The 25165-nt window shown below is 46.3% G+C and overlaps 1 protein-coding gene across 1 annotated transcript in view; it reads right to left on the bottom strand.

Moving 5' to 3' along the window:
• LOC149337027 (multidrug resistance-associated protein 1-like) overlaps positions 1 to 23254 on the bottom strand; it is a 108632-nt gene extending 85378 nt beyond the window's left edge. The window contains exons 1-2 of the mRNA XM_089553236.1: positions 23178 to 23254; positions 4190 to 4348 (exon numbers count right to left, since the gene is read on the bottom strand). Of these exons, the coding sequence (XP_089409362.1) occupies positions 4190 to 4348 (159 nt within the window). The 5' untranslated portion in view covers positions 23178 to 23254. The remainder of the gene's footprint in view (positions 1 to 4189; positions 4349 to 23177) is intronic.
• Positions 23255 to 25165: the final 1911 nt, after the last annotated feature.

Here is a 25165-nt window from a genome sequence, read left to right as displayed (position 1 = left end):
GGTGTTTCTGATAGCCTGAGTCACTGATGGACGTTAAAACCATAAACTAAGATAAACTAAACTAGACTTCTGTATAAGAAAATCGTGTTGTCCGACGATGGCGGCAGCCCGTGTTCAGAGTTCCCGGCCTAGCGCATACCACTCTTATTACCGGGGTAGCGGCACGCACAGGCAATAAGGTCGCGAGGGCGATAACGGCATATAGAGTTTGAGCACGTTAGTGGGGTGACAGTTGTCGTGTAGTTTGTTAAAGGAAGCCCGCAAGCCCGCCCGCCAGTCAGGATGTGGTGGGTAGTGGTAGAGGAGAACGATGAGCAAGGCGCCGCGCCACATCTCTATGACACGAAGGAAGAGCGCAGGTCATAACGGCATGCGCCAAAACAGCGCACAAAAAACAGCAGAGAGACAAAATAGCGCAGGGGATAAACGGCGCAGCAACAGAACAGCATTACGAAACAACACTAAGGCTACAAAACATCACAGTGATCAAACAGCATAGGGAAAAAACAGCATGGCGACAAAAGAGCGCCAGGAAGAAACAGCACACATCAAAACAGCACCTCAGGCAAAACCGCATAGCGACAAAACAACTCAGAGAAAAAGCAGCGCCACGACAGAAGAGCGCCGGCAAAAAACAGCACGAGGAGAAAACAGCACATCTGAGTAAGGTGCAGCGCTGCTGGAGGGGAGAACTATCATAGACATAACCTCAAATGGTAAATCTAAACACATACCTCACAGACCTTTAAAGTCAGAGAATATTCGTTTCACAGACTCAATAAGGAACAGGGTTAGGGTAATAGTCACGATCTCAAATACCCACTTTTTCTGGCTGGTTATGGAATGAATACCGCTGAAGAAGTTGTTCTGGAAGCATCGGTTCTGCGGGTTGAACATTGTTACGTTTCTGGGCGATTCGACGAACGGTGAGCAAGCGGCGACACCGACGGTTGTCTGGAATGCCTTTATTCAATCTCGGCAGCCGGGAAGGAAAGAGCGGCGCAGCGCTCTGCCGCGCCGCTTATATAGCCCGCGCTATCAGCGTTTTTCATACGCGTCACGATGAACAAGCAATCAGCAATACGTTCCGCGCGACAGAGGCTGTTATCCCCAGAAGACCGTAACACCATCCTGCTGCTTATTTCTGGCAAATACGCCCGATGTAGGGCTCTGGGTGTACCAAAAGCTCTTATTCTTCAGAACTCTCGCAGTCGGCAATTAGACGTCAGCAGTTTTGTCTGTAGCGAGCTAGAGGGCGTTCATACACTGAAAATATCCAGTATGCGAGGCTTACTTTTTACGACGGCAAAACTGCCCGAGCCGACATTTTCAGTTTGTTTTGTGTTTAACCAGGACCCTCGACAGTGATTGTCTAAGGCTGAGCGGAGGTTACTTTATTTTGCAAAATGGGATGCACAGCTGACCTGAAAATTCATGCATCAGCACGCATTTGTTGAGCGCAATTTTCTATTGAATCTCTTTTTTTTTCTCTTGTAAGAAAATTATCTCCAAACATCACTTCTCGCAACATTTGACCAAACCTACTTTTATCGCTTAGGAGCCAATTTTTGTTAACCCGTCGATTGTCGACAAATTTGACCCTTCAGCTCATAAACCACAAGAAACACCTTACACACACGCGTCTAACGTAACAAGCACAGGTGGGAATCTAGTGAAGTAGAGTTGTAGAATAAATACAGAGAATTACGCTGCTCAGGTAGTTTATTCCCTCTTTATTTATTTATTTGGGAATACTACAGAGTCATCTGACTCCAAGCAGGAGTGGACACAAAAAAACAATTACAAGAATACACGAATACAAGAAAGAATACAAGAATACAAGTGCAACTTCACCCCAGCATTTTCAGGTTTGTAACGAACTCTTGCGCACTGGGACTGTCGACAATATTCCAGGTAATTTATTCCAATTCCAATTTATTCTTAATTTTAGTTTGACTAAAAATGTACATTTAAGATATAAGTTTCAGTGCTTGGTCACACAAGTGGGCGTTAATTTAATGCGTTAATGCGATTTATTTTGGCTGTTTGTTTCCTCGCAGTATGACTTAGCCCTGTATGCTATGCTGTATTAATGTGTTCCTTTTATGTTGATCGAAACTTTGTTTAACGATGTGACTGTACCTGCTGTTGAGTGATGTGTTTGGGAAGGGGGGAAGGGGGCCGACACTGAGTCAGGCATTAATTTGCCTTTATGTCTGCCTCCTAGGCACCTATTACTGCTGCCTGAATAAAATGACTTTGACTTTGAATTAATTAAAGTAATCAATATACGGAAAGCGTCATGAGACCCCGCGGCACCAGCAGCTGCACTACCTAAGTCCAGAAATAAACGTACTGCATTCATCAGTGCAACGCAGCTGGGCTGCCACAGAGGCCCCATAGTTGTAAAACAAATAACACAGCGCTCACGTGCACTGATCCCGTGGGCGAGAAAAACAGCGCGCAAGGCAGCTAGACTCCAACAGGTGCATGTGCTGCGCATTACCGTTGCATTGCGATTTAACGATAAATCACAGAACATGCGCCAGCCACTCTTATAGTTAGCAAGTCCTCGTTTCACTGGTTCATTAAGAACCAGGGCACTATATAGTCCTTGTTTGCTTGCTTGACTGCAAGGCAGCATGCATGGCGTCTATCGGTTGATTTCGCTCTTTGACGTGTCATAGCCCTCGCCCGCTCTTCACCGGCCATAGCTAACATTCACGGCGATAACGACTTCGAAAGCATAGCGAGAGGCTAGTAGTTAGAACAGGTGGAGCGAGAGGCTTCAGCGATGGCAGAGTGCTCCAAGGTATCGAAAAACCTAGCGCGTCTTTCGTTTCAATTCAGATTGATTTATTATCATTTTTTTCCGCTTCGTACAGTTCTGCCGCAAAAGTTCTGAAATTCTGAAGCATCGAAATGGCACCTAACAGCTGCAACAGCAAAACTAAAAGACGAACGAAAATGTTTAAAGCACAGCAGTTATATATTTATACTTCCGTGTCATGGAATTCGGATATCGAATCGAACTTCTTTGTGTTTAAACGATCACCAGTGTACGAAATAAATCTATTCGCTATTTTAGTCACGAAACACAGAGCGGTGGCAGAATGCCTAAGGTATGCTTGACTATTGAAACTTACCGCAGCCTAACATGCGAAATAACCAGAAAATATAAAAACTAAATTAAGTTAGACAGGAGCTAGTTAGAATGGAGTTGGAATCTAGCTAGCTCGCGCGCTGTTTAAGCAACGCACACGTGTTCGCGCAAGCACTGATTGTCGGAGACCTGGATGTCGTATTTGAAATGGACCAGTACGTGCAAAGTAGAGATCTTCCTACAGTAGCCCGAGAGATTCTGAAATAGTGCGGAGATCATGACGAAAAAAATTCGAGTACACGAAGATCTACAACCTTCTCGGGTTGTTTACCTAAACCAGTGCATTATAGGGGTGTATTATATTGTGCAAATCTCTACCATTCAGCTCTGTCCTGCATCCATTGATAACCACAGCAGTTCACCAGCTCGAGCCTACCGTATTCGTGTTCTCTTCTGTAAAAAATTTCTGATTTGGATAGCACTCAGTTTATCATCCAACAAATAAAGCATATTAATCAGGGTTTCTCCAGGTTTAGGCACGGAGGCTACACTTCCCGCGCTTTTCAACGATAACAAACTTCTCTCTTTCGACGACATGCGTCCAAAAACGGCCGTTCACTTTCGTAGCGGCTGCTGGGATCGCGAACATATGGTTTGGTTTGGTTTATGGGGTTTAACGTCCCAAAGCGACTAAGGCTATGAGAGGCGCCGTAGTGGAGGGCTCCGGAAATTTCAACCACCTGGGGTTCTTTAACGTGCACTGACATCGCACAGTACCCAGGTCTCTAGAATTTCGCCTCCATCGAAATTGGGCCGCCGCGGCCGGGATCGAACCCGCCACTTTCGGGTCAGCAGCCGAGAACCATAACCACTGAGCCACCGCGGCAGCTACGCGAACATATGCGGATCGTATGCTAGCGTCTAACACCTGTCCAGCACATAGCTCGTCTGGCGAACGCAAAAAGTATAAGGCAGCGCACTCACATCGATAAACAGATCTTGCTCTAAGAGTAAAATAACCGGCCGGTGTGAGCGCCCGTGATGTGGCTCATACCAGCAAAAAAGCTCTAAAGTAGCTCTACGTACCACCTGAGCACCATCCAGCAGCGTCAGGAAAGGGCCTCGTGGAAACTTTGGGTAGTTGCCCTGAACCGTTTGCTGGTTGCGAAACAAGACCAGGACGAGAAGAACAGCGCCCTTAAGCAGCTGCGACGCGACCTCAGACGGCTGGGCAGAGTACTCCATCTGCAAGCGAAGGCACATTCTGAGTATTAAGCATGAAAAGGAGCGCGGGATTACAGTCGCAATAAACTTCTGCGGAGCAGGGTGTCTGAAGACGATCAAATTGACAATGTGAGCTAGAACGCAGGTTTTTCTTACCGGAAATCACGTACACTTGGTGGTAAAAATGGTAGAAGATTGGTTGCTGTTTGATGATTTGTCGTACAGTAACTAAGGACACAGTATCTTTGGCCTGTTTAAGACGCATACTATTTGTTTTAGAGTTCACCCAGTAACGCATTGTCGCTAGGCGGAAAGTGAAAACACGTTGGGTGCCACATTCTTAAAGAAGAAACTAGGACATCATTTAGGTTGCCGTCTACAATGACTGTTTGTTCTCGTGAGATAATTTTGCTTCATTTCCTAAATTTTAGGCTCTTGTTCTGTTTGCTTTACAACTCAGCTACCATCCCGGGCCGCCTTTTGACTGTATCCTGCCACAGTAGGGAAAAAATGTGGTGGGATGAAGCACTGACCACAAATACAGTTTGTAATGCGTAAGCATTGTATGGCTATGTTTGCGGAGCTTGTCCGCAATCATAGCCATACATGAATGTGTTTATGAAAACAAAAATGGTATCATCCGATAAAGCGCTAAAAAATATCGTACGGGAAATCGGGAGGTTTAGGTAGGGATAATTGGATGAATAATTACAGTCAAAAATGTCCAAAAACTGGGCGGAGCCAGAGCAATAGTGGCGACAAATTTGAAAATGCCGGAAGTGTGGCACCACGTGACCAGAAATGTGGGCGGAGCCAACGCGTGTCGCCAAATTTGAAAACGAAGCGTGGCACGAAGTTTGAAAACTCATGCTTACACATTTCATCGATGCGGGTGCCGCTGTATTCTCTACGTCTTTTTAATTTCATAAAAATTCTTGGATCCTCACAACTGACATGCAGTTCGGCCACTTCTAGGCAATTATTTCTATTAAGCCATTTCTACGGAGTTATCTCTAAGGAAGTCAGTTTCACATTTTCGGAACTAGGCCGACTTCAAAATTTTGGGGGCTCATAATTTTTTAAAATTTGATGTCACCCTATGATTGGTCCACTGGCAAGTCACATGTTGTCGATGACGTCGCGGTGATCTCTAAGCTATGCGCCACTGAACCGTCAGGTGCTGCTTCAAACACAGCTACCGGTGAGCCTGAGAGACCCAGGTTGCTCTTCCCGAGGTCCCGTAAGGCTCATGCGCAGCATCATTGTTGGCAGGTGAGAACTGCACTGACTTTTCTTAATTTACTTGACATGTGACACGGACGCAAGATAGTTCGCAACCCGGGGGCAGGTTTCCACGTACCACGGTGAGCTGGTTGTGCTGACGTCACAAGGCCCCATCTAATCACTGGTAGTTCCTAGAACACCATGCACTGCTAGCCTAGCCTCTCTGGATAGGGTTCTAGTGTTAAGTGTTGCCTGAGTCACTTTCCGATGGAAGCCTGTCGAGAGCCAGAATCTTAGCGCCCTCAGCTTCGTCACAGGTCTGACCGCCCACCAGGGTCAGTTGCTCGTCGGGGGCTGGGGTCTTAGCGCCGGGAGTTAATTTTTGTATTCAATACGAGGTGCTTTCCAAGTATATAATGGTGGCGTAATCTTATTGTGGTAAGAGAGTACCAGCGGTACTTCTGTGGAGCGAGGAGTCCTCTTCTATCGTACTCATCTACGGTGTATGGTAAGAGGATGCGTTGTCAGCTCTAGTCATCGTGGTCAGGCCGCATCCATTGCTCAGTTATTCCATTCCATCGACATTCGCGGTTTGTTTTCGATTTTAGAAGTGTGCAGCACCGTGTTTTCAACCACGGTCCTCTTGCATTAAAGAAGCACGGGCGGTGATAAATTATCCACTGCGCCGTCCCTCAGAGCCTGAGTCGATTTGGAACGCTAATCCTATATAACCGAACCAAATGTTCCATAATCATATTTTCTGAACCACTTTGAACTTGGACAGATTTTCATACACAGTGATGTTTGGAGCTGGGAACGTTGCACACACCCATACTGCTGTAACGCTAGTGTGTTAAGAAGCGTTCGAATTTTCATATTATTGAAATGGAGCAGTTTTTAGGCTACTTTAACGCCATGGCGGACAAACAACAGAAGATTTAGGCGTAAATAACAATTATTGATGAGACTACAGTCCCGCTAAGATGCAGATACTAGCGGACGCCACGCACATAAACACCTTCGTGCTTAGCCTTGTAGCTGTTATTGCAGCGTTTTCGTACATATGTACACACTCTCGTTGTGGTATTAGAGCGAAGCTTCGTTGTTTGTTCAGTCGTTTCCATCAACATGCACTAACCAGCCCGACTAAGCCCTCTTCTTGTTCTGCAATTTTCCTTGTTCACAGCTACTGGCATGCCGCCTTGCCATTTTGCTAGATGGATCATGCCGAGAGCGCTGAGGAAGGGTGAAGATTACGAGAAGCAGTTTGTAAGACATACAGATATTGGCGTCGATGATTAAAGCTCAAGTTTGCTATCATCATAAAGTTAAGCACGGGAAACAAAGGCACCGACTTAACTTTGTCACGACCGAATAAGAAAAGAAGGATGAGTAAGACACTGAGCCTAAGGAAAGGCACTTTAATTTGCATGTGGCACTTGAGAGGAAGAGAAGAGAGAACAAAAGAGAGTGTAGTGGTATTTTTGGAAGAGATAGAGAAGACGGAGACGAAACTGAAAACGAGGCGGTAGAAGAAAATGAAGTGGACGTATAAAACGAGGGGTGACGACGTGGTGGCGGCTCGACCTGAGCCAGTCGGCAGGCCCGTGCACTTTCCTTTTCATCCTTCTCTCAGTAGCAACAGCACCGGACAGCAGAAGGAACGTTCTAGGTGCGGACGTTGGCGCACGGCCGTCAGCTGCTGCAAGAGGTGTTCCATCGTGAGGAGTGGTTCTCGCCGGCTGACGCCCCGGTCCCGTGGATCATGGCGCTGACTGCGTCTTTGGAACGCGACCCCGCCTCAACGTCTCCGGTACGACGACTCAACCAGCGTCTGGTGTTACCTCCCAGACCTCGTCACTGGTATGAGGACGCTCCAACGCCGACATCCAGCTAAGGCGACGTGGCCGCTTCGACTCCCTTCACCTGATCCTCCTCAACGCTACTCTCGTAAAACAGCGGTACCTCTTGAAACAAGGTACCACATGGGATTTGGTCCGTAATCCGCGTCCGTGATAGCGTGCGAACCACCCGTGTTTGGTAGCAATGCCTGCAAGAGTGTGACTGTGGTTTACGCGTGAGGACCTCTAGTGTGGTAGGACTGCGGTCTTGTCGTGAGCATTATCTTTGTGTATGTTTAGTGCGCTGTTTGATTTCTTTGTTTTTCGGTCATGTATAAAGTGTGGCTTTATTAAGCGTAGAAAGTTGGGCTAGTTGGTTGCTAGTACTATTGTGAGACATTCCAGCGGCTAAAAAGACAGGGACGAAGGTAGACAGACAGGAAGTCCGGCGTTCGTCCTGTCTGTCTACCTTCGTCCTCGTCTTTTTAGCCGCTGGAATGTCTCACAATAATAAAATGTGGTGTCCTGAGTTTCCCCTTCCAAGACTTTTTTTCTGCTTTATAGGCTTGCACGCACACAGATCGCTTACCATTCAACACGGTACGCACATTTTTTTTCGTGACAAACTTAAAGGACGGGCGTGAGCACTTGCTGCTATTACATATTTGTTTTCTTTTCGCGGGCATAAAAGTTCCCCAATAAAGAGTTTATTTCGGTGTCGCATCTTCATACCCTTTGATGGCGGTAGCACTGAACAACCCCGCCCTCCCAGAAAAGTAACTATTGTAGTGTAGTGTAGTCTTCGAAGGCGCTGCGTCGCGAACGGCTAGCGGTACGTCTCGGTTCAGTCCAGATGCAGCGATCAGTCCCAGCGGCAGCGATCAGCGCACACGCACGAGCATCCGCACCGTTGTCTTCGTCCTCTTCTTCCTTAAGCCAGCCACCGAGGATTCGGGAGCCGAAAGCCTGTCTTACACTATATATTCACATGAAACACGACAACCAGTGTCCTGTGTTTGTAATTACACTATTTCTTTCGTTAAAAACACTAAGCGATGAACCTGCCCCCATTCTTTAAGGCATGCCAACTCCTGGAATGGCTTTTGCTGAGTCATACCAATTAAACGATTTTTGAAATCAAATGATTTCTACGGCGTTTCAATGGCGCTATGAGCTAGCCGAGGAAGCACTGACATCACTCACAAAACCTAAATTAAGACGAACTCAATGCGCGATATGTCATGCTATCTGGCTACGTCGAAATATTCTAAAAAGAAAATTGCAGGACGAGCACACCGATTACTTCTACCTTCATCGTTAATTATATGTCCCTGGACACTAAGGATATTTAACGTATATGAACAAGGTCAACAACGGTGTTCGTATCCTGCGCAAAAACTCTGCATTTAACACCTCACATTTATTGCGAACGCAGAGTTAGCTGAACATAATACGAGCTTTCACCGGACTATGACGATATTTACGGGCAGTCACACGTCTGGCTTTCATGCGTTTTGCCAGGCTAACAGCTTCGCGATATGCCCATCAGTACTGACGCAGTTCAGTTAGCACCAGTGCAGCGATTTGGGCACCGGACGTAAAAGAGCAGTGCGTGTCGTGAAACCGACGCACGTCAATCAAACCGACGCGCAGCGAAAGGATGCACACCGTGTGGGCCTTCTCGAATTATGGCGAAGATTCCTTATCATTGTGTCTGCTACAACGATTCCTCCACCACCTCACCGAGTAGCTGCGGCACGGCCGGCGCAGAAACGACTGCGTCTCTCGACAATTCTCCCTCTTCTGTGACTGCTAAGGCATGACTGCCGGGTAAAAGCCTTCGTCGCTCAGAGCGACTGTCTAGCAAAGAAGCGCACGGTACTGAATACCTAACGTGTTCTCGAGGCCGCACCTAGCTTGCTTCTTTCAACCAACTGTTGCAATGCCTGGTGAATAATCTGCGTGCTTTCTGCCTCTCCGTCGTGTAACAGTTCTGTTCCCTTGAACCTGAGTGTAACGTCTTTAAGTCTGCATCTGACATTTAGCTCCGCATGCGTATTTTTGTATGACGTCTAGTCGCTCTGTATCATCCTTCTTTCCGTTATTTAACCTATTGTTCCTCTCTAAAATACTTTTACTCTGTGGAACTCTGCGACACTGACTCATTCCCTGCTTTGCGAGCCTCAACAACTGATCACTAAACGCCGACCTCCTTCTGTCACTCGTATTTTTTAGCACATGTTCTAACGTCAAATCAAGGACATGTCACGGAACAATTGCCAGCTACATGCTCTAAAGATGCGTGGTACTGTGACAATGTGACACAATTTACGGCGAACGCACAAAAGCAATACTTTACGGGGTCAAACCCAACCAAGAATCTCGTGGCATCCATCACCTTCAGGGTACTGAAATGAAATAAATAACCGCGATTGGGTTTCGATTACTCGACGGTGCGAACAGATCAGCCTCGTTGGCCACGGCCCTAGAGTACTATGCTGTCGCCCCAGCCGATCGCAATTCGTGTTCAACTGCAACACAGTCTCGCGCTGTGCACTACACATCTCCAGCTTCATTAATTTCCATGTGTTGTGCGAACAGGTCAGGTCAGCTTAACCTGAGTCTAATATCGCCGCCAGACGTGCCGACAGCCCAACAAAACAAGACCATCAGCCAACCAGGCTAAACACAGCTTTCGCGTGTCTATTCGGTTTAACCACGTTTACCTACGTTTAAACTCTACCACTTTTTTCCTGGACTTAACAAAGCACTGCATGGGCAGCCACTGCACAGATCACGGCCTCGCAAAATAAACGCGCTCTTGCGCAGAAAACTGCTCCACCCATGACCACGGAACAAAAGCAACCTAAGGCCCGGTGCAACCATTGTTTCTGTGTTACGTTTCTCTGGTATGCGCCGCACACGTCTCGTGGTGCCTGCCTCACTAAGAGTATTTGTTCGCTTTTAGACCGGTTCCTTCACCTAACGTAACTTGTATGGGAGCTATGGATGTTGGAGCTATTTTTATGGAGCCTTGGCTTTGCCTCCAACTGGGTCGCTGTCGACTGACTCTTATTCATGCAGGGACCGCTTACATCCCAGTTGCCGCCACAGCCACCCACAACACGCGCTGTTCCACGCGGCTATGCATGTCTCGCGCTCACACTGCCACACCGCTATAAAAGTTCATCTCGTGCGCCTCCAGTTTACCACGAGTGTGGCGTTTCCCGACTACCTCCAACGGGTACATACGCCCAAAATTTTGCAATAACTGTTTAATTCCAAGAAAGGCACGCACGTTTGCCGAAAAAGAATTGTATTTCGCTGCTGCTATCATCCTGAACGCATGTCTCAACCAAATATTTCAAGAGTCGTGCACATTTCCGCGAGCACACAGCCACCCGTGTGCCACACAGAGCCTTAATGTGTGTCTCAAGAACAGTTGTCATTGATCAATGTGCATGTCTGCTGAACTGCACACGCGGAACAGAAAACTTTAAAACGTGCCTCAAGCACAGTTTTCCATGACATAATGCACGCGTGCGCACATACAAGAATTAACCATCATTGTGCAGAGTGATAATACGTGTCTCAACGAAAGGTTTGGTTTGGTTTATTGGGGTTTAACGTCCCAAAGCGAATGGGGCTACGAGAGACGCCGTAGTGAAGGGCTCCGGAAATTTCGACCACCAAGGGTTCTTGAACGTGCACTGATATCGCAGAGTATATACGGGCCTCTAGAATTTCTCCTCCAAAGAAATTCAACCGCCGCGGCCGGGATCGAACCGGCGCCTTCCGGGTCAACAGCCGAGTACCATAACCACTGAGCCACTGTGGCGGCTCTGTCTCAAAGAAAGGTGTCTTAGACATAATGAACGTTTATGTACACGTGGCCTAGTACAGGTGGCAAATAAATCTGTTGCACATGTCTCAGGCACAGGTGTTCTAATCATAACCCAGACTTCCACGCAAACACTAGCTAGTACACATGTCACTCAACGCCTTAACAGCAGTCCCAGGGAACGGCTGCTGGACGGCATCGCCATAGTGTTTGAAGCATGATGCGCGTGTATGCACGCACATATGTTTCATCGATAGTCACGCAGGCTCTTTTACAAAAATTGGAGTAGTTTTCCCTACATGCCGCCTCCGTTCAGCTCCGCATAAAATAGTATTCTGGGGTAGAGGGAGATAGCCAATGTTTCCACAGTAGTCTGTAAAGATCTTCTCTCGCCCTCGTAGTAAAAGTGATTGCAATTAATGATATAAAAACGACCCTCCGTATGGCACAGGGTTGCTTTCACATCCAGTCCTGTGGAGAACACGCATTTGATGCGCAACTTTCCTTAAAAATTGAAAACTACGCTCCTCGTCTGTCAGCTTCTGGCGCATTTCCTGAACAGCAGTCAGAGGAGTATTGAAGGCTAAGGACCCGTAACAACATATACCTCACTAGAAAACAAGCGGCACTACGACTGGCACTCGGTGATGTCCTGGTGGCTAGAAAGCCGTTTAACGCCGGGTAACTCTAGAGCATTCTACAGCTTTTTCTCCGTACACGGGCTTCTTTTTCTTTTGCCCAAAATAGGCGCTATCTGGCTTTTAAAACAAGGAGCGATATATTTGGTGATCCCCGTCGTTACGAAAGCATGGCAAGAGCACACCGATGAACATAGAGTTTCTTACTACTACCTAGAGGGAAAGCTGGCGGCGCTGCATCAGCCAACATGGACGCTCAAAGCATCATGGGGCGGTGAGCTACTTGTTGCGGCACAGTCGTAGTTTTTCGGGAACACGGAGTGGCAGTACTAAGGCGTTTCATTCCGAAAACGTAGTTCGTGTGTGCGCAGACGACTTTCGCGCGAACGCAGTGTGCAAAAGCCATAGTAGTGAAGACGCGACGACACACGACGCCAATAAAAGGTTTTACTCTTCCGAAATGCCATTAAAAAACCTCTTTAAGTATCTAAACAACAACATTTTTTCTGAAAACATATTTACTTTTAAAAGTGCGCCTGTTAATTACGAAATATTAGTTTTTTTAGTGTTCATCACTTGGCCAATAGGAAAGCTAGTCATGTCTTATTTTAGGCAAACTTTGCACTTAAATGCTTTTCTGCTCGTTTGTTGCAATCATTAGACAAGATATTGAATGTTAGGACGTTTGTAGCTATCAAACAGCTTTATTTTTTTATAGATTTTTGGCCAAAAGTTACAGTTCCGCAACAAGTAGCTCACCGCCCCATGATGCTTTGAGCGCCCATGGTGGCTGAGGTGGTCACGTGGGGTCTCCATGCAAATTCCCATAGACGGCTTGCCAGCTTTCCCTCTAGGTAATAGTAAGAAACTCTATGCCGATGAAGAAGTTCCGACAGCCTCACCTCATCTGCATAATGAACGCTAAAAGCTCAGTTTTGCGCATGCCCAGTATACAGGGTGTTTCATCTAAGGCGTTTTAGAATTTTGAAAGATATGCTTTTTTAGAGCGCATTTTTGGACATAGCGTTGGCAGCGCAGTAGTATATCAGAAAACAGCTAACGCGCTAATTAGCGGACTGGTTAACTAATATTGAATATTTAACTTTTTAACTATTACTTTCAGGCTCCTTATTTATTCAGGGGCGTGTAGCCCACCGGAGCTAATATCCATATCAGTTTTTAGAATTTCGAAGACGCAGTTGCCGTCGGAATTGTCGCCCACCAAATTTTGGATGCATCACTCCAAAATACATGCGCTTTCGAGAAACTTGCAAGCAAAGAAACCTCTCCAGTGCATGTAAATCGTCAAAGTACCAAAATTTTGTTGGGCCACAGCGCTGTGGGTAACTGTTTCTTTTTTTTGAAATTCTAGAAACTGATGTGGATGTTAATTACGGTAGGCTACACCCATCTCAATAATTAGGGAGGTTAACGGTAACAGTTAAAACGTTATCTATTCAATATTAGTTAACAGCCTGCTAGTTAGGACGTCTTAGCTGTATCCGCATCTACTACAACACTGGCAATGCTGTGCCTAGATAAGTGCTCTCCTAACTCTAAAAGTCCATTTTTAAAACATTGTGCAAACTCTTAGGGGAAATACTCTGCACTACGACGGTGATAATAAGTGATATAGGTACACAGGTACTTCCATGCAGGAGCAGTTAATTCGCTCGGTTTTTGCCATGGCACCCACCACCAATTTTTTGCACTGGGCTCACTGACGCATCGCACCGTGGTACACTTATGTGCACGCTCGCGTACATACAGCACCATGGCAGCTTTCACTGGCGCTTAGTTCATCTGTCTTTGCAGGCCCAATCAGGCCGATAAGTGCCCCTGCCATGTATGTGCAAGAAATTTTCCTACCACTAGCCTGCTCTTTAGGAGAACTTGCACTTCGCTATCCGGGAACGAGCAAGGTTCGATGATTTTATGACTTAGTGACAGATACTTAGGAAGTGGCACATTGACTGAAACAGTACGTCGAAGCGTCGTTCTGAATCTCTATGCTGTTCGGTTCCACATTCAGACAATTGTGTATATGGCAATTGCGCGCTACACAAAAACCTTTCATTCTCGCAACAGAAAAAGTGCCCTCATAATCAGATCCTGTAAGAAATGCACTTTTTGCAGACTATTTAGAATTTTGAACACATTGAACCGAGCCCCTGTTCCTGCCATGAGGCAGAAGCCAATATCAGGATTAGATTAGTGAACTACATAGGCTCGAAAAGAAAGCTGTTCGTTGCATTGCTAATGTTTCATACTTTCACCACACTCATGACCTCTTTACTCAGTTCAAGTTGGTCAGTATACAACAGATTTACGAGTACCGTCTAATATACCTGCTGTACTTCTCAAGTGTATCTTACCAGCAGTTCCTGAAGGAGCTGTGTACTCTTACTGTGCAAACTCGCACATATCGAACCAGAGCGTCTGAGGAATGGTATGTACCGCGGCCACGCACTAATTATCTTCTGCAAACATTAACCTACAACGTACCATTTCTATTAAACAAGATTAAAACACAATTTTCTGGTTCCATTGCCCTAACGCGCACCGCATTGCGCAGCATGTTTGTTTCTGGGCAATTTTCTAAGACTGTTATATGATTTTGAGTGGTAATTGTGAAATTGGGCATACAGAGTGAGTGTGTGTGTGTTTGCCTTCTCATCGGGATCTCATGGGTAAAACGCTTTATGGTACTAATTTTTATTCGTTTGTTGCGTAGTTTTATTGTAGGGCACATTGTTCTTTTGTGGCGTAGTTAAGTTGATGAATGAAGTCCGTGTATTCCATTACAATATTCACTTGCATTTTAACTATTGTACTCAGTAAGACAATGTATGTATTCTGTTGCAGATTTCATTTGTATTTGAATTATTGAAGTGTATATGAAGTCGCTGCTGCCAAAATGGTTCCCTGACCTAGTCAAGCTGTCCTCACAGCTTTTTGTCACGGAAGCCATCAACATTGTAATGTTGAAAATAAATTTTTGATTTGATTTGATTTGATTTGAACTATGAAGTTCACTCCTCAAATGCCCATTATAACTTTTGTGCACCGCTCAAAGTACATATAAAAAATTTAACTATGCGGGTTCGATCCAGAGTGCCACCGGATATATACCGGTGATACTTTGTGTACGAGTTTCCCATTAGCGTTGCGCTCGGATTATCCGGGTTGAAATGCTTGGGAAATATGTTTTTGAGCCCATATTGCGTTCAACAAAAATACCTTATACTCTGGCACACTTTGGCCAAAGCTGCCCTCAAGCCATTAAAAATTGGAGGGAGCACTTAAGCTCCATCTTAAGGGCTTGACGCAACAACTGATGGTTTAATGACCATATATGCAGAAGTAGTCTTTCATTACGCAACATTCATACATCCCTGGAAGTCCTCATACCAATCCCGGAGCAGTGGTGCAGCGGTCAAGCGATGCGCCAACTGCCCTGGAATGGCAGGTGATCACAACGTCAGAACTCGTGCTACCTAGGTTACCCTTCCCGAGACACGTCGTGCGAACAATCATCAATTTTACCGCCACCTGCCACGGTGCCCAGTTTGCTCACAATCCATTAAACAGGTTACGGTGACGCCACAACGATACCCGTCGCGGTGGCTCAGTGGTTAAGGCGCTCGTCTACCGAGCCGGAGTACCCGGGTACGAACCCGACCATGGCGGCCGCGTTTCGATGGAGGCGAAACGTAAGAGGCGCCCGGGTGCTGTGCGATGTCAGTGCACGTTAAAGATCCCCAGGTGGTCAAAATTATTCCTGTGACCTCCACTACGGCAACACTTTCTCCCTTTATTTTTTCACTCCCACCTTCCTCCCTTCCCTTACAGCGTGGTTTAGGTGTCCACCGAGATATGTGAGACGGATACTGCGCCATTAAATGTATTTTGCTCAAAAAACAATTTAGCGCCGCTAGGATAAGCGACCTAGGTGGCCAAGATAAACAACACCTACGCGGACGACGCCGCCGGATATTCTGCGACGCGAGCTTCTTAACGCTATAACGTTAAAATCATCACCAATTCTATCCAACTGAAATACTCTTTCCATTGTGAACTCCGGATTTCTAAACTAACCGCAGACTTCAATGTATGCTACGCAATGTGTAAACTCGAATGAGTGACTCAGAGTCTATAGTGTGCGATATTTATTTGTATAGCGACAGCGGTTACGCGCCTGTTCCTGGGTTTCGCGTCGTAGCTAGTAGTAGTATGTCGCAATAGTCATCGGCATAACTCATGTCCAACTCTTGGACAAAAATTTCTCATGTTAGAAAACTCTGCTGGTTGCTGGTATAGAATACTGAAGGTAATGGTCCATTCTTCGGATGTGTAACAAAATGGTTATTATGCGAAGCATATTAACGTAGGTTTCTGGCCTTCGCGCGACGCCCGGCGGTGGCCACCATTGACCTTGAAGTGAGATCACATGATGTGACGTCACGTGATGACGTCACACCGGCTGCAGATGGGGCCTCATATCGCGCCGTCGGACGTCGCCCGGCGGAGGCCTCCACGCTTCGGTTCGCGCCGTCGCGCGCGACGCGGCGGCGGCGCCACCATCGCTCCATCACGTGATATGTGACGTCACGCCAGGGATGAAGCGGCGCGCGCCCGCCGTCGCGTCAGTCTCTGTGCCCGCAACCGCGCCAGCGTCTTTGCGCCGGGCGTGTATGCGGTCAAGATGCCTCAAAACGCTAAGGACGTTAATACTAAGAATGCAAAGCGAAGGCTGCTTCGCATCCACTGGGCTTAACCTTGATAAGCCTCCAACTTCTTTTGTACTCTTTCTATCGCTGGCATCGAACAGTTAAAACTGCCATAGAAAAGCAATAAGGAACGCTTTCGACTACAAAAAAAATAATTCATGCAGAGAAAAAATATTCATGGTTTACGACGGGAGATGTGCGGTTGTACTGATTTTTATAGTGAAGTCTTACAATGTATGAAAAAATGCGCTCATTAACTCTTTGCCGTTTAAAAATGCTTTTGTCCAGAATTGTTGGGTGTGGGTGGGTCCATTCCCACAGGAACTGGGGTGTTTGGGAGTGCTCTTAGTGCTAAATCTGCCATCCGCGATCAGAACTGACCGTGCAGCTCTGGGGCCACACGCCCGCTTGTAACGACGGAGAATGCGAAGACCACCTGTGCGCTATACACCGCCATAGAACTGTTGGACGGGCTGCTATGTTAGATGGGTGTAAATGTCGAGGGTGACAGTGCTGTTTGTGTTAAATGCATCGGCCGCGACAAAGCTGTAATGTGACAGCGAAGTCTCGGACTCGCGCGTTGGGTAGGCACGAAGCCCTTTGTACTGTAGCTTTCATGTATCTCGCCTACCGCGTCCGCCTCGCGTTCTCAGTGCGAAAGGCAGTAAAATAAAATCTTTGCCTTGATACAGGGTGCGTTTTCGGATAATACGAACCACTAGTAGGGTGGTTGCCATTGAAACTGGAAGGTATGCCGTGAGCTTACGAAGGTTCTACCGGTGGGTAGGTATCATGGTAACCATTCGAAAAGTGGTTGCTGTCGAAGAAGGAGGGTCGGAAGAGTGGCGGAATCCCCAACACCGTATGATGGCTGCCGTGCAAGGATGAGGGTATGGAGAGAGTGTAGGATTGTTAACCGGAAGGGGGTTACCGTGGAACTGGGGTATGGCGAGAGCAGAGGAATATATCAAAGTCAACCTGCGGAAGCTGCTGCGAAAAGTGCCACCCGAGGAGGTCAGCTTAGATCTGTTTATTACATTAAAAGTACCCCGTATGGGCATTTCATAAGGGGCTGATTTTATTGCAGAGAACGTAAGTATGGATCTAGACAGTCAATGGGCCGCCGCGGTGGCTCAGCGGTTATGGTGCTCGGCTGCTGACCCGAAAGATGCGGGTTCGATCCCGGCCGCGGCGGCTGGAATTTCTTTGGAGGAGAAATTCTAGAGGCCCGTGTACTGTGCGATGTCATTGCACGTTAAAGAACCACAGGTGGTCGAAATTTCCGGAGCCCTCCACTACGGCGTCTCTCATAACCTTAGTCGCTTTGGGAGGTTAAACTCCATAAACCAACCAACCAACCAACCAGACAGTCAATGAACAACATGGTCGGTTATAAGTTCTAAAAATAAAGATGGACAGGGTGTAGCAGCGATGTCGCGGTAAAGGCTGTTCCAGTCTGTGGCGTTTAGAAAGAAAAAAAAGAGGCAGCGAAAATGGTGATCCGAATACGCGGGCGCGCAACTTGAAGCGGGTGGCTTGTGTAATGGGATAAGCGTGCTGTTGCTGTGACGTCTTATGCTCGATTAAGGGCAAAGGAAAATAACTTGTGATAAAGGTGATGATGATGATAGCGAATTTTTATGGCGGAAAGGCATCTGCGGCAAAACAGCGCCATAACACAAGGTATTTTTGTTTGTTCAAGGTGGGGTCAAAGACCCATTTCCCAAGCGATTCGCTCTAAAGAAACCAATCACCAGGCAAGGGAAACCTTGCACCCATTGTATCATTGGGGGTACCCTGTGCCACCGCAGATCGAACACTTAATATACCCCGTATTCGTCTACTCAGGAATCATCTGTTACTTTCAGACATGGTAGATTTTCGTTCTTTTAAAAACATTTGGCCTGTCTCCGTCTTCAACTTCCTCCTGTGGATTTTTATGCGATAACCTCCGTCATTACTTTTGGGATTGTTCCGTTACTGCTTCTTTAGCTTCTCATTTAAAGTCTCTTTGCTCATCGGACACCACAACATCTGTTTATCCCTTCCTTCTCCGAGACCCTGCTGCTTGTGCTCTTCTCCTTCAAGTGGATCACTTCATAAGTAGTACAATTCCTAATTATTCACGCTGATTTCTCTTTTTCCTTTGATTTCTCTTCCCCAAGCTCTACACAGAGAGCCCCGTGCTCTTTTATTGGGCATAGGCGCTTTCGTAGTGGCGTGTTTACTGTTTTGGCTGTGACTGTGTCCTTGACTGTGTGACTGTGAGTGCGTCTTTGACTGTGTGACTGTGACTTTGGTTTTGCCTTGTTTTGTTTTGATCGTGTTTTCATTTTTCTGATTTTCTTTGTGGCCGGCATTCGGTGCTTTCTTTAGACTGTTGCTGTGACCATGGCTTTGCAGTGACTTCGTTTTTTTAATTATTATTATTATTTATTCCGCGGACTGCACACTGTGCTTTAGCTATCTGCCTGTGACTAACTTTTACTGTGATGAGTTTTTGGTTTTCGCTTATTTTGAACTCTTTGGTTTACTGCTGTTTTTCGCTTCAATTCTTTCTTCTTCTTTCGCACATTTACTTCTTTTTCATTTATCTTGAATTGGCGTTAAGCCTGGCAAAGCTTTGCTGGTCCGGGCACCCTCTCTCTTTCTTTTATGTTTTTTGTTACCTTTTCTGAGAGCACTAACAGAAGGGTAAAAGGGGATCGAACCTCGCACTTCCCGCATGCGAGGCGGATGCTCAACCACTAGGCCACCGCTGTGGTTTTTTGATAAAGAGAAAGGCTGGAAATGCGACGTAGACATCCTACCATTCAAAAGCTTGATTCGGATTTCAGAGACGACACGCTGCCGTCATATGACAATGAGACATGAATTAGAGCACCATCTTCAATTTATTCTAATCCGTTGGGGAGATGTGCTTGATGCGGGTTCCTGGTGGGTGATGCGTATTCGAGTTTCTGCCTAACATAAAACGTATGGGCAAGTATTTTCACGTGTGGTGGGGCGTTCCGTACATTGTTTTTTAGGAAACTTGAGGTTTTGTTCACTGGCGCGCTAATGTTATACATTGGTGGCGCTGCGCGCCTAGAGTGACGGACTGCAGAGGACAGCTAGTCGACAAACGAGTATGCGTGGAATACTAAAAAGAGCGTTCGAGAACTATACAGATATGAAGTCACTTTCGTGTTCCGTACCTAAAGATGTCGTAAAATATAAATAAATTAATAGCTGCCGCAGAATCACGCGTTACGCAGTGTTAGCCGTCCAGTCATTTTTTGTTTCTGTTCTATTGCCGTTACGCGGAAATTGTAGCTATTCAAGCTGTATTATCTGCTCACGCTGTAGTCAGCCCATTAGTGTACAACCAACTCAGCAAGATATAAAGCTCGTACGGGGAGGCTATTCGGCACAGTTGCTTTTTTCTCCCATCACTCAGTCTGTTTTGTTGCCGCGGATATAGTCTGAGCGCATACCATGGAATCATTCGCAGCTTCGACAACCTTTAGAGGTTTCATATTTTCTATTTTTGTACTTAATAATTTTGCAATTACTTCCAGTTCCTGTTTCTCGCCTTTAAAACACTTTTTTTACACACTGAGCATCCTGTCTTTTGCTATAACTTAGGCAACAGATATTGAGGAAGCAAAGAAAATAAATTAGAAAAAAAAGATAATTCGGGTGAGGGTTACGTTCTGCATTAAAGACATGAAGCGACAGCGTTAATTAATGACTTCTTTGACCGGCCTGAGGTCCTTTTTGCATACCAGTTCGCACATATGGGCAATCTTCTTTTCTTTCGCCATCAAACCATGCTTTACCGCTCATGCTATCTCAGCACACTCATTTCACGGCTTTTTTGCTCGTTTTATTCTTACATCTACTTTTTATTTTCGTACAAAAAGACACTCAAGGTCTCGCTTTAACTTTTTACGAAATCAATCAAACGTGCCTTGTTTTTCTGGCACCGCCTTCAACGGACTCTCACAAAGGACAATGAGATTACGCCCTATATTATGGGTTTCTGGTAGTTTACCGTCCCAAAGCGACTCAGGCTATGAGGGAAGGCCGCAGTGAGGGGCTCCGGAAATTTCGACCACCAGCGGTTTTTTTAACGTGCACTGACATCGGGCCTCTAGAATTGGGCTTCCATCGAAATTCGACCCCTGCGTCTGGGATCGAACCCGCGTCTTTTGGGCCAGCAGCCGAGTGCTATAGCCACTGAGCCACCGCATCGGTGGCCTATACTAAAAGATTCTTGCCTACAGTGGAACGGTCTAAGGTTCCGTGTCATCTTTTAGTGTTCATGGGACTGTTTAGCCTGTGCAAGAGCCGCATGGCAGATCCCCACGCACAGCCGCCATGTTCAACGAAGTCTCTCTTCAGAAAGCCGTGTGCTACGGTGCGGAGGGTATATACTGCGCATGGTTGACCTCCTACTTGGCTCTCTCTCCTCGATGCATGCGTGTGTCTCCCAGAATTTTGATGTGCTGACAAAGTGAGAGTGTATGCTGGTGTGATTGCGTATGACGGGTGGCATGGTGAGACCTGGTAATGTCGGAATTGAAGCCTATCAGTGTGGGTGTACTCCCATGCATTAAAGAAAAAACGTGCCTCAAAGACTTTCGGTAGAATGCCTGACTCGATACCCAGGGGTCACAGGTTCGATTCCCATCGTTAACCCATCTTTCTTTTCAGCCCAAGTGATTTACATTCTTGCATGCCATAGTGCCGTTTGAATCATGTAGCGATTTCGGGTCAACAGTTCATCTAATGCTTTAGTCACTTTTAAATTCCGTAGCTTCACGTGTGATCTCACGAGCCTCTCGTCCAATCAGTATTTCCTCGACACGCCAACTACTATGGCATGTCATCCGCGGAACGAAACCCCTAAAGCCGCACCGTTAAAAGATGCGCGAAAAAAGGCACAAATTGAGCAAGGTCCCCCCCCCAATTTCGTAATGAGACGTTTACGCACCGAGCGGTAAGTACGCTTTCGTTCAAGCGGTTTCGTCTGTACTGCCAGTATTAGGGATCTCAATGCTAGGGAAAGATTTTTATTTTAAGGGAGTTCAGTTTTGTGGGACACATTCACCCGGCTGCATGCTCCGTTGCCTGTCACAAAGCTCTGTGAGCTGTAACGAGCAAGGGTTAGTTACGTTGCGCAACGGACAGAAATTGTGCAAGTTATTCGTATAAGCGAGAGTTGAGCAAGTAATCGTACGATTGCCGTCACTCCCAGGAATGCACTGTACCCCGTATTCAAAATTCACCAGGTACACGCGGCTTTGTTAGCAGCGCTTTCACCACAGCAAGCACGCACATTATTCCCATGTTTCAATACTGCAAATTCGGAATAATGCAAAATTTTTCAGTACTGTTATTGAAATATTGACGGTGAAAATCCATTTGATGATACAAGTTTCAACATTGGACAGGACGAACGAAGAACCAACCAGGACAAGGCGTTTGAGTCAAGCACCAACTCTCCAAACAGTACATTCTTCTGAATGATCCATGCTTCTGATGCTTAGGAAAATCTTTCTTTTTGAACTTTTTCCATCACTCGCATCGTGCAGTTACGACTGACATAGAAAACCAATGGGGAACGCTTCTGACGATATCAAAAAAATGCAAGCCAGTTGAAGAAAGTTCTGGGAATATATTCATTGTCATAGTGAAATGTTATGATCTCTAAAAAATGCGTTCATAAACTTTTTCATCTTCAAAACTGATTTCGTGCAGAATTGTTGCGTATGGCTAAACAACTGGCGACGCCCTTTTTAAATGGAATGTATTTAGGGCTCCAAAGCTCACTTCCTGAGCAAATGGGTCACCGCGAGGGCTCAGTGTTTTTGGTGCTCAGCTGATGACTTGAAAGACGCGGTTTGGATCACTGCCGCGGCGGTCACATTTCAATGGAGGAGAAATTCTAGAGGCCCGTATACTGTGCGATGTCAGTGCACGTTAAAAGAACTCCAGGGAGTCGAAATTTCCAGAGCCCCCCACTACGGCGTCCCTCATAGCCTTAGTTGCGTTGGGACATTAAACCCCCATAAACCAATCCGAACCAAACCAGTTCCAGTGCAGATCTGAAGCCATACTGAGCAACGCTAAAATGTGAGCTGTTTTTAGCCGGAAGTTGGATCATGACATCAAGCGCACGAATATGACGTAAAACCCTGTTCTTTGGGGAGCGACAATTTGTTCGTACGGAGCAAACCAATGAAGCGTAATAAACCGTTTCAATGCTTAGCACAGCAGTAATCTTTCGTTGCTCGTTCTAGAACGGTAAAGCATGACGTCAGCTATACCGCGAGGCAAAGCTCTGCGATGTGCCATTCTTGTTGCCCAGCGGCTGGGACACTCGCGATAACCGCTCTGCTCCTTCCAAAAAAAGGCGATGTAATTTTGGACGTCAGGTGTGCACGCTTTTTGCCCAGTATCTCACTGAGTACAAGCTGTGCTGCTCTTTTCGTGCACGCGCTACCGATAAGAGCATACGTTCCACTCTAACCTGAAACATAAGACAGGGCAGAAATGAAAGAAGCGGCGTTTTGCTTCAGCGCTGCTTACCTCACAGGTTGTTTTTTTCTGAAGTTCCTCGCACAACTCGCCGTTCAAAAGCTATCCGTTTTCACTTGCACGTGTGTGACAGGACGGCCCCACCGAGTGGAATTGCCGCGCAGCTGTTCTCGGCTCCGAAATAGGCATGTGATGCAGCCGCAGAAGTATGTTCGCAGCACAACCCTCCTCACGAGGTCACTATGGCACTTCCATTACTTGGCGATAAAAATCGAGCTTGTTTCTGCTTGCAAAGTGACAGTATTTTTGGAGTATTTTTCAAGAAGAGTATGGTCTGGGAGGCTCACGTTGGTACAGTTCTATGTCGTTTTGCAAAATGTTTTGTTTATGGTTTATGGGGGTTTAACGTCCCCAAGCAACTCAGGCTATGAGAGACGCCGTAGTGAAGGGCTCCGGAAATTTCGACCACCTGGGGTTCTTTAACGTGCACTGACATCGCACAGTACACGGGCCTCTAGACTTTCTCCTCCAAAGAAATTCAGCCGCCGCGGCCGGGATCGAACCTGCGTCTTTCGGGTCAGCAGCCGAGTGCCATAACCACTGAGCCACCGCGGCGGCCTGTCTTGCAAAATGTGTAGCAGTGCTAGCAAGATTTCGGCACTTTCTTTTGACGTCTATAAAACGATGATTTACAATGCACTGTTGCTACAAAGTGATCACTTGGGCGTGACGGTGAAACATTCCAAAAACTTGAAACGCACAAACAGACAGGACGTAGAAAGCGCTCGTATGTGTAACGTTTTCTTTCTACGCCCTGTCTTCTTTTGCGCTTCATGTTTTTGGACTGTTTCTGCCTCACTTAAATCACTGCTTATTGATATGGGGAAATACAACACAGGCAAACAACAATAAAATGGTTTGGTTTGGTTTATGGGGTTTAACGTCCCAAAGCGACTAAGGCTATGAGAGACGCCGTAGTGGAGGGCTCCGGAAATTTCGACCACCTGGGGTTCTTTAACGTGCACTGACATCGCACAGTACACGGGCCTCTAGACTTTCTCCTCCAAAGAAATTCAACCGCCGCGGCCGGAATCGAACCCGCGTATTTTGGGTCAGCAGCCGAGCACCATAACCGCTGAGCCACCACGACGGCTAAACAACAATAAAATATTCAAGCTCCAAAAGAAAGCTGTGCGACACATAGCAAATGTGGATTACCGTGCGCACAGAGAGAATTGTTTGCTCGCTTTCACACCACACCAGTTCATGGCCTATACGAATATAATTTAGTAATGAGATATAAAAAATGCATCCGTCACCACCAAAACAAGTTTCTAGAACTATCCTACCTCAAAGCAAACATTTAAACATATGCATTTCGCAATCAATCATTTTCATGTATTCCCTCCTCCCGCACACAATGCAGACGCTCTATGTTGCGCTTTGGTCTTGCCCGTTTATTAAATAAACTGCTGAGTGAAGGCACATCTGTGGAAAAGAACAGCCCGCGTGATATACGTGACGCTCTGATATGGTGACTTTAATGCTTTCTTTGATATCCGTGCTGAGATACACGAAATTTTTTTTTTAATTTTTTATTCTTTTTTGCTTAGCTAATGTTTTACGAATATATTTTTCTGTCATAATATGACGTGCAAGTAGTCCTAGGAAGCTTCTTTATCTACTTATTGCCTCCTTTCTCCCCTTACCACATGAACCAGCACTGTCACATGTTGCTGACTTCATATTCCTTCTTGCGCAGCTAATCTGTAGTGTACATCAGTTATCCAGCATGCTCTACCGTTCTCGGGCCCCCTCCTACAAGAGGGCCTGGGCTGCTGCAAGTGAAATGTTTCACTTTTTTGCGTGGGCCTGCCTACATCACCCTGATGTAAATAAATACCTGACTTCATTTGACTTAAAATCACCGTCAATGGTTCAGAGAAGCCTTAGGAGGCATGGAAAATATCTCTTAATGAGCGCCAAAAGTGCGATCACGGTTATAGGCAGCATATTTGTGATGAGAGAAAGAGAATAAG

This window comes from Amblyomma mixtum, chromosome 7 (assembly GCF_055824585.1).
Source record: "Amblyomma mixtum isolate Tamu chromosome 7, ASM5582458v1, whole genome shotgun sequence".
NCBI lineage: Eukaryota > Metazoa > Arthropoda > Arachnida > Ixodida > Ixodidae > Amblyomma > Amblyomma mixtum.
This window is presented reverse-complemented; position numbering and strand designations above follow the sequence as displayed.